This window comes from Capra hircus, unplaced genomic scaffold, assembly GCF_001704415.2.
Source record: "Capra hircus breed San Clemente unplaced genomic scaffold, ASM170441v1, whole genome shotgun sequence".
In the NCBI taxonomy this organism is placed as follows: Eukaryota; Metazoa; Chordata; class Mammalia; order Artiodactyla; family Bovidae; genus Capra; species Capra hircus.
The window spans coordinates 2136-13035 of NW_017216688.1; the positions used below are offsets into that span (position 1 = coordinate 2136).

General features: G+C 66.2%; 1 protein-coding gene and 3 non-coding genes across 4 annotated transcripts; 1 reads left to right on the forward strand and 3 right to left on the reverse strand.

Annotated features, from left to right (window-relative positions):
• Positions 1–3674: 3674 nt before the first annotated feature.
• On the reverse strand, positions 3675–3743 carry TRNAG-GCC. The gene has a single exon. It is a non-coding gene; the product is annotated as a tRNA-Gly (tRNA).
• Positions 3744–3806: 63 nt separating this feature from the next.
• Positions 3807–6894, reverse strand: LOC108635476 (collagen alpha-1(I) chain-like). The gene is made up of 3 exons (XM_018045599.1): positions 6027–6894; positions 4669–5945; positions 3807–4571 (listed from the first exon to the last, which is right to left on the reverse strand). The coding sequence occupies exons 1-3, from the start codon at positions 6892–6894 to the stop codon at positions 3807–3809; spliced, it is 2910 nt and encodes a 969-aa protein (XP_017901088.1).
• TRNAL-CAG lies at positions 5176–5256 on the reverse strand. The gene has a single exon. It is a non-coding gene; the product is annotated as a tRNA-Leu (tRNA).
• Positions 5798–5867, forward strand: TRNAD-GUC. Its single transcript has one exon. It is a non-coding gene; the product is annotated as a tRNA-Asp (tRNA).
• Positions 6895–10900: the final 4006 nt, after the last annotated feature.

The window sequence follows — 10900 nt, forward strand, 5'->3', positions numbered from 1 at the left end:
GCTGGGAGGCAGGCCCCGGGGTGCTTGGTCGGGGCGTCTGCATGGACGGCCGGCGGGAAGGGGCGGCGTGGGGCCCTCGGGGACCTGGCCGAAAGATCGGCAGGCCACTGGAGCAGGGCCTCTACAGAAGCATGGGCGCGGCGGCGAAGCCGTGCCAGGCACATGTGAGAGGCTGGGACGGATCTGCGGTAGGTAGGGGTGGGCGTGGGGGTAGGGATGGGTCTGCGGAGCCAGAGGGAGGCCCGCCCTGGTGAACGCCAGGGCAGGGCAGGGCAGGCAGGGCAGGACGTGTGAGGGATAGCCCGAGCTCCAGGGGGATGTTGGCGCGGAGGTGGGGCCGAGCCTGGAGTCTGGCGGGAAAGGCAGAGGGCAGGCCGTGACAGTGAGGGGGCTGTGGCGTGAGGAAGGTGGCGGGAGAGCACTCCATTTGGGTGGGGTGGCGGGTGAGCCGGGCGAGCCACACCGGTGCGCGTGCCACAGGCTGCTCAGGCTCGGCGGCGGCTGGGCTCTGGGCGGAGGCTAGGACGCAGGCAAGCGAAGGACAGAAACGGAGTGCCAGCGCCAGCTGGGGCCAGACCCGGTCCGAGATGGGTGGGCCCACCGTACCGCCCCAGAGACCAAAGTCACCACCCATCAGGAGGGAGTGTCCAGTCTCGGGTGACACTGCTGGGGCCTCCAGGGTGGGATGGGCGGGGTGGTTGGGAGCGCAGGTGGCTGTGATTTCATGAGGGCCAAGGAGAGCTCCCATGTGACCGGAGGCACAGTCATCCCTCCAGGGTACACACCCGCAGAGGGCAAACCTCGGGGAGGTCTGAAGGGTCCGGACACCGCCACGGACACGGCAGCACCGTCTGCCAGGGCCCGTACACGGAGCAAACCCCAGCGCCCATCCACACACGGCCGGGCCCAAGAAGGGTGGCATCGATGCAGCATGGAGCCATCACTCAGTCATCAGAAACACGTCAACTATTGCCATTTGTCACAAGCAATGATGCAGCTGGAGACTCTTACACTCGGCGGAGAATGTCAGACCGCGTTGGACAGAGGCATGTGGAACATGGAAAATCATACAAGACGAAGCTATTTGCCAGGAGAAACCGACTCACGCAGAAACCCCCCTTAGGGTAACGGCAAGCGGAAAGGCAGCGGTGGAGGGATGACTGCGGAGCTGCAACGCACAGATACGCAGGACCCTGTCTAAAGGGAGAAGCGCCAAGGTTATCCAGTTCAACACAGGGAATAAGCGTCAGTGCCCTGGAGTAACCTCAAGTGGAAAAGAATCTGAAACCATATATGACATCCGAGATCTGCACACGCGAAACAGGATCACTCTGCCGTCCACCGGAAACCAGCACAATATTGGGAATCCACTGTACTTCCGCAACAACCGTGACTACGACGTCGGGAGTAAGCTTTCAAAAGAAAACTAACTCAGCAGGCAACGAAGTCAGCGGGAAACAGGCGAGCTATGCCAACCCCACCCTGGTACACAGCCACGAAAGTCGCACCTCTTCATTCGGAAAGACACACGCAACCCCCAGGGTCACAGCAGCACCGTTTGCCATAGCCGAGACGTGGAGAAAACCCTAGCGCCCATCCCCAAAGGCTCAGCCACCAAGATGCAGTATCAGAGAAAGGGAGAGAATGGGATGTCACCGAGCCGTCCGCAAGAGGCAGATAGTGTCACTGGCAGCAACGGCGGCTGGAGCTGCAGAATATTACCCTTGGTGAGGGAAGTCAAACAGACAAGGTCACGGATGGGTGGACTCTAAAGTGTTGTACAAATGAGTCCCTGGGCCAACCAGCCACAGACTCTCAGACACAGGAAAGCCGCTTGGGGCTTCCCGAGGGCCCAGTCAGGGACCGAGGGGTGAATGAAGAGCCGGGCTCAACGGATCAACCGTACCTGTACTGCGTAGGAAGGGAGGAGGAACAAGGACACGCGGGATACCGCAGGGAATGAGATCCCATATCCTGTCATCACCCGTAACGGAAACGAGCTGAACACATAAGCCCCCCCCCCAACCCCCGCCACAGACATGACTGAACCCCAACGCTGTACAGCGGAAACGGACACCAGGGTGTAGATCAACTGCACTTCCAGGACAAGTGCTACTCCGTCGACGTCAGTCAGTCGAGGACCAGTCCAGCAATAGGAAAAAGAAGAGCTTCCATCATGATCCAGGAAAGCCAACCCTGGGCACGCGTCGGGAACAGACGACAAACACCCCTAACGGGGAGAGATGCAGGCATCCCCCAGGGTCACCGCGGCCCTCTGTGCCGGAGCCCGAGACCCGCGGGAAACGCCCAAGTGCCCGTGGGCACGTGGCCGGCGCAAGAAGGTGAGGGATATCTGTACCGTGGAATATGACGCAGCCCTCAAGAAGGAGCCGCCACGGCCACGGGCCGCAAGGTCAGACGGACCCACAGAAGGGTCCGCTCAGTGAAGTGAGTCGCTTGGATAGGGAGAAAGCTCTGTGGACTCTAACGACGGATACAGACGAATCTATGCGCAAAGGGGAAAGCGACCTTGAGACGTCGAAAACGTACCTAGGGCTACCCAAGGGGAAAGGCAGGGAGGGACGAAGTGGGAGTCGGATCACGAGATAGGAAAGACTGTGCTTCCAGTAGAAGAGCAACAGAGCTTTCCTCTGGCAGCAGGAGAAGTGTATCTGTATCTCGCCTTCACCTACACTGGAAGACCACCTGGCCAAGAACAGGGGACTGAATCACTTTGCCGGGCACCTGAGACTCACCCAGGAATGCGAATCCGTTCTACTCGTGTTCGAAGAAGCAGAAAAAGGAGCAGGCCGTGGCTTGAAGTGGGGGGTGGGGGGAGGCCGGCCAGTGGGACAGATGCAAAGGCAGGTTCCTTGACAAGAGTGGGATTTGGAACGGCTCAGGGAGGAGCGGGGCGTGGGGGCGGGGTGTGTGGAGATGGGGGAGGCGGGGCGCTGGGGTGGGATGGGTGCATGTGGGGGAGTAGGGGGACGGTGAGGCTGCAGGCTGAGGTGGGGGTGCTCTTGGGGCAGGGCTGATGCTGAGGTGAGGCGCGCAAGAGGGTTTCAGGGGGAAGGGGTGGTGTTTGAGGTGGTGAGGGTGTTGCTGTTGCAAACCGATTTCTGCCGAGGCCCGAGGGCCGAGGCCGGCAGCTGGTGGACTTCCTTTGGAACTCCTCCTGCCAGACATGGTCCAGGGACCCTGCAGGCCAAAGGGAGGTATGCTTGCCAGATGTGGCAGCTCCCTTGCTGCTGGCTGTGCAAACGTAGCGGGACTGAGTTCTCTCGGGGTGGTGGGGAGAGTGAGGCAGGGAGCTTGGGAGGACGGACGTTGTGAGAGATGAAGTGTGGTGCGGGCGGCTGCCAGCGGTGGGGTATTCCTGCCAGTGCAATCCCCGAGCCCTCGGCTGGGGTCCGGGGTGAGGACGCGAGCACACGCAAGAAAGGTGCCTGGACGCACGGGCGGCTGAGCCCGCAGGGTTTGGGCCACGAAGGCTTGGCAGCAGGGCCTTTTGTGGGTGAGGTGGGGAGGGGTCCTGGGCGTCTGCGTGGGAGAGGCAGCGGGCGGCAGTAGCAAGCCAGCGTTTGCCAGGAGCGCTGCCTCGACGCGTTTCAGCGGGCAGACCCAGTTCGGCTGTGGGGCCGCACCGTGGGACCAAAAGGGGACGCTGTGGCTGCATGGGCCGGGAATCGAACCCGGCCTCCCGCGTGGCAGGCGAGAATTCTACACTGAACCACCCATGCACCGGTGGCCAGCGCCGCCCGTCGCTGCCCCTCAGGCGCTGGCCGCCACCCGCCCGTCACTGCTCACTGCTCGCCCGTGGGCATCTCTCTGCCCCGTTGCAGCAGGAGACGACGGGCGGCGACCTGTAAGACAGGATCCGGCACGTGCAGGACCCCGGGCGCGGCGCTCTCGGAGGGAGCCCGGGCGACGGGACGCGGGCCCACTCGGCCCGTCCCGCGCCTTCTGCGCCGACCACGGCCGCCGCGACCCTCTCGGTGTCGCGTGAGGGCGCCGGGATCCCTGTCAGGTGCAGGCGCTGCGTGGTCGCTGCGGCCGCGCGCCATCGTGCCTCTCAGCGACCGCCGGGTCCCGACCCAAAGTCCCCCTGGCGGCTGGCTTTCCGGCCGTGCCGGGTGGGGCGTGCGAGAGCGGCCGGGGAAGGGACGCGGGCTCGGTCTGTGCGGGAAGCGCGAGCGCGGGAGCGTGGAGGCCTCCGAGCGCCTCCCCCCCGCCGCCCGCATCCCATCCTTAGAACCGCGCTCAGGCCAAGGACCAAAGGCGTGTGAGCCTGGCTCCTGCGCTCTGGCCGACCGCGCTCCCGGGTCCGGCTCTGACGGGGAGGTGGTGGTGAGCAGGGGCCCTTTGGCAGAGCGGCCCCTGGCTCGGGGACTGCCGCTGAGAGGCAGGGAGCGCGCCAGGGCGGGCTTGGCTCCGGCCGGGGCAGCGGCTTCCCACGGGAACGGGCGCCGTGGCGCCGAGGTCGGGGGCGCGGGCCGGGCGCCGGGGGTGGGCTGACGGGCACGCAGGGCTTCCGCTCCCTCCCAGCGGAGCACCCTTGCCGGGACGGACTCGTGCAAGGAAGGCGGTGTGCGCTGGCCAGCAGGAAGGCTGGGTGGCACGCGTCCCGGGCGGCGGCAGGCAGGTGCGGCCCGGCCAAGAACGCACGGCGGAGAAGGGTCGAGGGCACGCGGCACCCCCTGGCGGCAAGGCGGGGGCTCGGCCGCCTCGCTGTGGCTGGGAGCGCAGGCGGCGCCGGCGGGCGGGCGCGGAGGACGGGGTGCCGGCCTGGCGGGAGAGCTGGCGGGGCGGCCGTGGAAGCGAGGCTGCCAGGCGAGTAGGCCGTTCCCCGGCAGATGTCGGAGCGCCGGCGAAGCGAGGAGGGCTTGCCACCCGCCGCGGGCTGCGTGCTTCGGCGCGGCCGGGGGCGGGGCGGGCGCGCGGGGCCGTGGCAGTGGAAGGGGGAGGAGGGCGAGGGTGGGCGTGGGTAGGCAAGGGGAGGCAGGGAGGCAGGAAAAGCAGCAGCTGCAGGTGCAGCCCGCTGGCGAGGAAAGAGGCGCTGAGAAGGACTGAAGTTCCTGGTGTGGGGGTGCAGGTGCGGGGGAGGGCGTGTGTGGAGAAAGGCAGTGGCGCGGGGAGGACGGGTGCGTTTGTCCGCGGGCCAAAAGGCTGGCTTGTCAGGAGTGGATTCGAACCCACGCCTCCAGGGAGACTGCGACCTGAACGCAGCGCCTTAGACCGCTCGGCCATCCTGACGGCGGCCTGGCTGGGCGCGTGGCCGCTCGCCTGGCTGGGACCCGACGCGGCGCGAGCACCGGCGCCCTTGGCGGGCGCGCGGGCGCCACGCCAGCAGGCAGGCAGGCAGGCAGGCAGGCGGCCGTCCGGAGTGGGGTCGACGGAGCCGGCGCGCGGCGGCCGGCCCAGGCGCCTGCTCCGCGGCAGCTGGCGCCGCGGACCACCGGGCCTCGGCGGCCGGCCCCTCCTCGCCCGCGCCTCTCCTGGCCCGACGCCGGCCGGCGCGCGCCCACCGTGTCCTCGCAGCCCCGCTTGCCTTCTCGCGCCCCCTTCTCCCGCGGGAACGCCCCGTTGGAGGCAAGAGGCGGCGCGCGCTGGGGAGGGTCCAGTGCCCCGGGGGTCCGGGTCCCTGTCGGGGTGGCGGCTGCCGCTGTGACCGAGGCGGTTGGTTTGGTGCGCGGTTGGGTCGGGACCCGTGTGGCCGGCGCCCGTGCTGGGCAAGGGGAGGCGTGGGCAGGCAGCCCGAGAGCCGAGGCGGCGGGGCGGCAGACGGTCGCCGCCGTCCTCGTTAGTATAGTGGTGAGTATCCCCGCCTGTCACGCGGGAGACCGGGTTCGATTCCCGACGGGGAGGCAACACACCCTTTTGGTGGCCGCGGTCGCTGTCTGTCCTGCCGCCAGGCCCCGAGGGCCTTCGTCCCCTCCCGCCGTCTTTGGGCGAGCGCCAGGGCCGCCAACGGCGGTGCCCGGCCTAGCTCCCGTCGACCCCCTCTGCCCGAGCAGCGCTCCAGCCCGAGCCCTTTGTCGTCGGCGGGCGCACGGTCGCCACGGCGGGCGAGGCCTCCTTGGCGACCCACGCCTTGCCCGACATAGCCGGATCTGGCGGCCCGCCACTCGCCCACGCACCGACCCCCAGTGGCTGCCTGAGTGGCTCGTAGGCTCGCGACGGCCACGCCGCGCGGCTCGTCACGGCGCCGCGACGCGTGCAGGCAGGTGGGTCCCGTGTCCCCTTGTCGTCGTGGGAAGTGGCCTCGCCCAGCGCCCGGTGGAGTAGGGCTTTGGCCAGCTGGTGCTGGAAGCTGCGTGCCCCGCGTTGCCCGCCGGGGTGAGGGCGGAGGCGTTGGCGGCCGCGCGGGAGCGAAGGGCCGGAGGGCGCAAGGCGCGGGGCGCCGCCCTGGGCGGTGGGCCGGTGGATCCCGGCGACGGCGTAGCGCTGGCGCGCTGGGGCGCCGCGTGGCTGCTGGGGGCGCCGGCGGCGGCGCAGAGCCTCCGGCTGCCGGGCGTCGGGCAGGATGCGGAGGCGGCGGCGGCGAGAGTATGCTGGGGCGAGCCGGGGCCGGCGTGTGGCGGCCGCCGGCTGTGGAGCGTTGGTGGTATAGTGGTGAGCATAGCTGCCTTCAAGCAGTTGACCCGGGTTCGATTCCCGGCCAACGCAGCCAGCTGACCTTTTGCTGAGTTCCAGCGCCCTCCGGGCAGGGGCGTTCGGGACAGAGAGGTGGGAGCAGGGAGCCAGCCCGCTGGCCCGCGCTTCTGCGCGTGTGCGAGAAGCCGGCGGCGCGCGCAGTGTTTTGAGGGTGCTGAAAGCAAGACGGCAGGCCAGGGCAGGCGCTGGACTTGCAAAGGCCGGGTGTGGGCAGCAAAGTGGCGCGGGCGGTGGCATGGAGCGCGGGCTCACCAGGAGCAGGCGAGGCCTGAACCCCGACGCTCCCTGTGTGTCTAGTGGTTAGGATTCGGCGCTCTCACCGCCGCGGCCCGGTTCGATTCCCGTCAGGGAAGCCTTTCTTCTTCTCTCTCGCCTGCCACCTGCCCACGTCCTCGCTGGACACCCTGCCACCCTTTTATTAGCCTACGCTTGCTCAGCGCCTGCGCCAAGAGCCCCCGGCACCCTGCCCGTCGCAGCCCAAGCACGATTCAGGCCACCTCCGCCGTCCCGCGGGGCAAAGGTTTTGGCCGCAGTGGCAACCTCGCGCCGCTTCCACCAGGACGCGCCTGAGGCCGCCCATCCACCACCCCCCGCCTCCCTCCCTCCTGAGGGGCTGCGGCTGCTGCCCCTGGTGTTGGCGGTGATGCTCCTGGGCTTGTGCTGGTTCTCCTGCTGTGGGTGGTGGTGAGGAGGTGGGCTTGGATAGGGCGGGCGGCGGTAGGGCTGGGGGTAGGGCTGGGGTAGGGGCGTGGGCTGTGGTGGTCGGCAGCTGGGGGCCAGCAGCGGCAGGGGCGGTGGCCACAGCCGAAGGTGAGCGAGGGGGATCTGCCTCTGGGAGTGGGGGCCGTGGCCACGGACACGCCTGCCTTGTCGTGTCTCTCATGCCAGCCACCTCTCTGGGCGGCTTGGCCAGTGCGTGCCAGGTCCCGGGCTGGCTGTGACTCCCGTATGCCGCTGGCGACTCCAAGAGGGTTCTGGTCTTGAGTGGGCTCTGGGAGGCGGACCACGGCGCCCGGGAGGCACGGGTAGCAGTTCAGTCGCCCAGAGGCAGCGATGCCTGCCAGGGAGGACAACCCGACCATCATGCTCTTTCCCTTGCCTGACCACAGCTCTCAATCCTACTGGACTGAGGCAAGATTAACCCAGGACTCCCTCCCCCACTCGTAACCAAAGGTGGGCACTCGGGCACACACACACACACACACACACACACAGAGCGCCCTGTTCCACGCACCCCTCCCCTAGTTACGACATCGAATAGTTTCCCATTCTCTCCAAACTGTCTATCCAGGATCCACTCATCCCTCCCCCCTGTCATCGTCTTCCCCTAGGAACTCTCCGCGAGGGTGATCCTCCACCACAGTCTCCTCTTGGCCCCGTCTCGGCTCGTCTATCCCCAAAGGGGTTCACGTCTGTTCAAGGACTGTGTCCTTCGGAGGGGAAGTGGACGTGGACGGCAGAGGAAAGGCACCAACGTGCGGCGAGGGCGGCTCACTCGGGTGCGATGGCACAAAGGCCAGTCCCCTGTGGGAAAGGAGCCCCTGTGGCCCGACGTGTGCTTGCCGTCGCCAAAGGAGGTTTCCTCGAGGCCCCTGCCGGGGCTGTGGGCGTCAGAGTGCATGGGGGCGAGTATCGGAGGAAGGTGCTTGGGGCCATGGCTGGTGGCGCCCCACGTGCATCAGGGACCCGGGCAGGGCGATCTCGAGGAGAGGGCGCGGCGGGGAGCAGGGAGCTGGGAGGCAGGCCCCGGGGTGCTTGGTCGGGGCGTCTGCATGGACGGCCGGCGGGAAGGGGCGGCGTGGGGCCTCGGGGACCTGGCCGAAAGATCGGCAGGCCACTGGAGCAGGGCCTCTACAGAAGCATGGGCGCGGCGGCGAAGCCGTGCCAGGCACATGTGAGAGGCTGGGACGGATCTGCGGTAGGTAGGGGTGGGCGTGGGGGTAGGGCTGGGTCTGCGGAGCCAGAGGGAGGCCGCCCTGGTGAACGCCAGGGCAGGGCAGGGCAGGCCAGGGCAGGACGTGTGAGGGATAGCCCGAGCTCCAGGGGGATGTTGGCGCGGAGGTGGGGCCGAGCCTGGAGTCTGGCGGGAAAGGCAGAGGGCAGGCCGTGACAGTGAGGGGGCTGTGGCGTGAGGAAGGTGGCGGGAGAGCACTCCATTTGGGTGGGGTGGCGGGTGAGCCGGGGCGAGCCACACCGGTGCGCGGTGCCACAGGCTGCTCAGGCTCGGCGGCGGGCTGGGGCTCTGGGCGGAGGCTAGGGCGCAGGCAGGCGCGAAGGACAGAAACGGAGTGCCAGCGCCAGCTGGGGGCCAGACCCGGTCCGAGATGGGTGGGCCCACCGTACCGCCCAGAGACCAAAGTCACCACCCATCAGGAGGGAGTGTCCAGTCTCGGGGTGACACTGCTGGGGCCTCAGGGTGGGATGGGGCGGGGTGGCTGGGAGCGCAGGTGGCTGTGATTTCATGAGGGCCAAGGAGAGCTCCCATGTGACCGAGCACAGTCATCCCTCCAGGGTACACACCCGCAGAGGGCAAACCTCGGGGAGGTCTGAGGGTCCGGACACCGCCACGGACACGGCAGCACCGTCTGCCAGGGCCCGGACACGGAGCAAACCCCCAGCGCCCATCCACACACGGCGGGCCCAAGAAGGGGTGGCATCGATGCAGCATGGAGCCATCACTCAGTCATCAGAAACACGTCAACTATTGCCATTTGTCACAAGCAATGATGCAGCTGGAGACTCTTACACTCGGCGGAGAATGTCAGACCGCGTTGGACAGAGGCATGTGGAACATGGAAAATCATACAAGACGAAGCTATTTGCCAGGAGAAACCGACTCACGCAGAAACCCCCCCTTAGGGTAACGCAAGCGGAAAGGCAGCGGTGGAGGGATGACTGCGGAGCTGCAACGCACAGATACGCAGGACCCTGTCTAAAGGGAGAAGCGCCAAGGTTATCCAGTTCAACACAGGGAATAAGCGTCAGTGCCCTGGAGTAACCTCAAGTGGAAAAGAATCTGAAACCATATATGACATCCGAGATCTGCACACGCGAAACAGGATCACTCTGCGTCCACCGGAAACCAGCACAATATTGGGAATCCACTGTACTTCCGCAACAACCGTGACTACGACGTCGGAGTAAGCTTTCAAAAGAAAAACTAACTCAGCAGGCAACGAAGTCAGCGGGAAACAGGCGAGCTATGCCAACCCCACCCTGGGTACACAGCCACGAAAGTCGCACCTCTTCATTCGGAAAGACACACGCAACCCCCAGGGTCACAGCAGCACCGTTTGCCATAGCCGAGACGTGGAGAAAACCCTAGCGCCCATCCCCAAAGGCTCAGCCACCAAGATGCAGTATCAGAGAAAGGGAGAGAATGGGATGTCACCGAGCCGTCCGCAAGAGGCAGATAGTGTCACTGGCAGCAACGGCGGCTGGAGCTGCAGAATATTACCCTTGGTGAGGGAAGTCAAACAGACAAGGTCACGGATGGGTGGACTCTAAAGTGTTGTACAAATGAGTCCCTGGGCCAACCAGCCACAGACTCTCAGACACAGGAAAGCCGCTTGGGCTTCCCGAGGGCCCAGTCAGGGACCGAGGGATGAATGAAGAGCCGGGCTCAACGGATCAACCGTACCTGTACTGCGTAGGAAGGGGAGGAGGAACAAGGACACGCGGGATACCGCAGGGAATGAGATCCCATATCCTGTCATCACCCGTAATGGAAACGAGCTGAACACATAAGCCCCCCCCCAACCCCCGCACAGACATGACTGAACCCCAACGCTGTACAGCGGAAACGGACACCAGGGTGTAGATCAACTGCACTTCCAGGACAAGTGCTAACTCCGTCGACGTCAGTCAGTCGAGGACCAGTCCAGCAATAGAGCTTCCATCATGATCCAGGAAAGCCAACCCTGGGCACGCGTCGGGAACAGACACAAACACCCATAATGGGGAGAGATACAGGCATCCCCAGGGTCACCGCGGGCCTCTGTGCGGAGCCCGAGACCCGCGGGAAACGCCCAAGTGCCCGTGGGCACGTGGCCGGCACAGAAGGTGAGGGATATCTGTACCGTGGAATATGACGCAGCCCTCAAGAAGGAGCTGCCATGGCCACGGGCCGCAAGGTCAGACGGACCCACAGAAGGGTCCGCTCAGTGAAGTGAGTCGCTTGGATAGGGAGAAAGCTCTGTGGACTCCAACAACGAGTACAAATCAATATGTAGTCTGAACAGGA

Excerpts from the sequence above, each read along its gene's own strand:
- LOC108635476 (XM_018045599.1), bottom strand. The coding sequence starts at position 6,894 with ATGCCACCGCCCGCGCCACTTTGCTGCCCACACCCGGCCTTTGCAAGT. Across the intron at positions 5,946-6,026 it reads GCCGACGACAAAGGGCTCGG|ACGGCGGGAGGGGACGAAGG; the intron begins GCTGGAGCGCTG and ends GCTCGCCCAAAG. Across the intron at positions 4,572-4,668 it reads GCCCTCGACCCTTCTCCGCC|TCCGTCCCGGCAAGGGTGCT; the intron begins GTGCGTTCTTGG and ends TCCTTGCACGAG.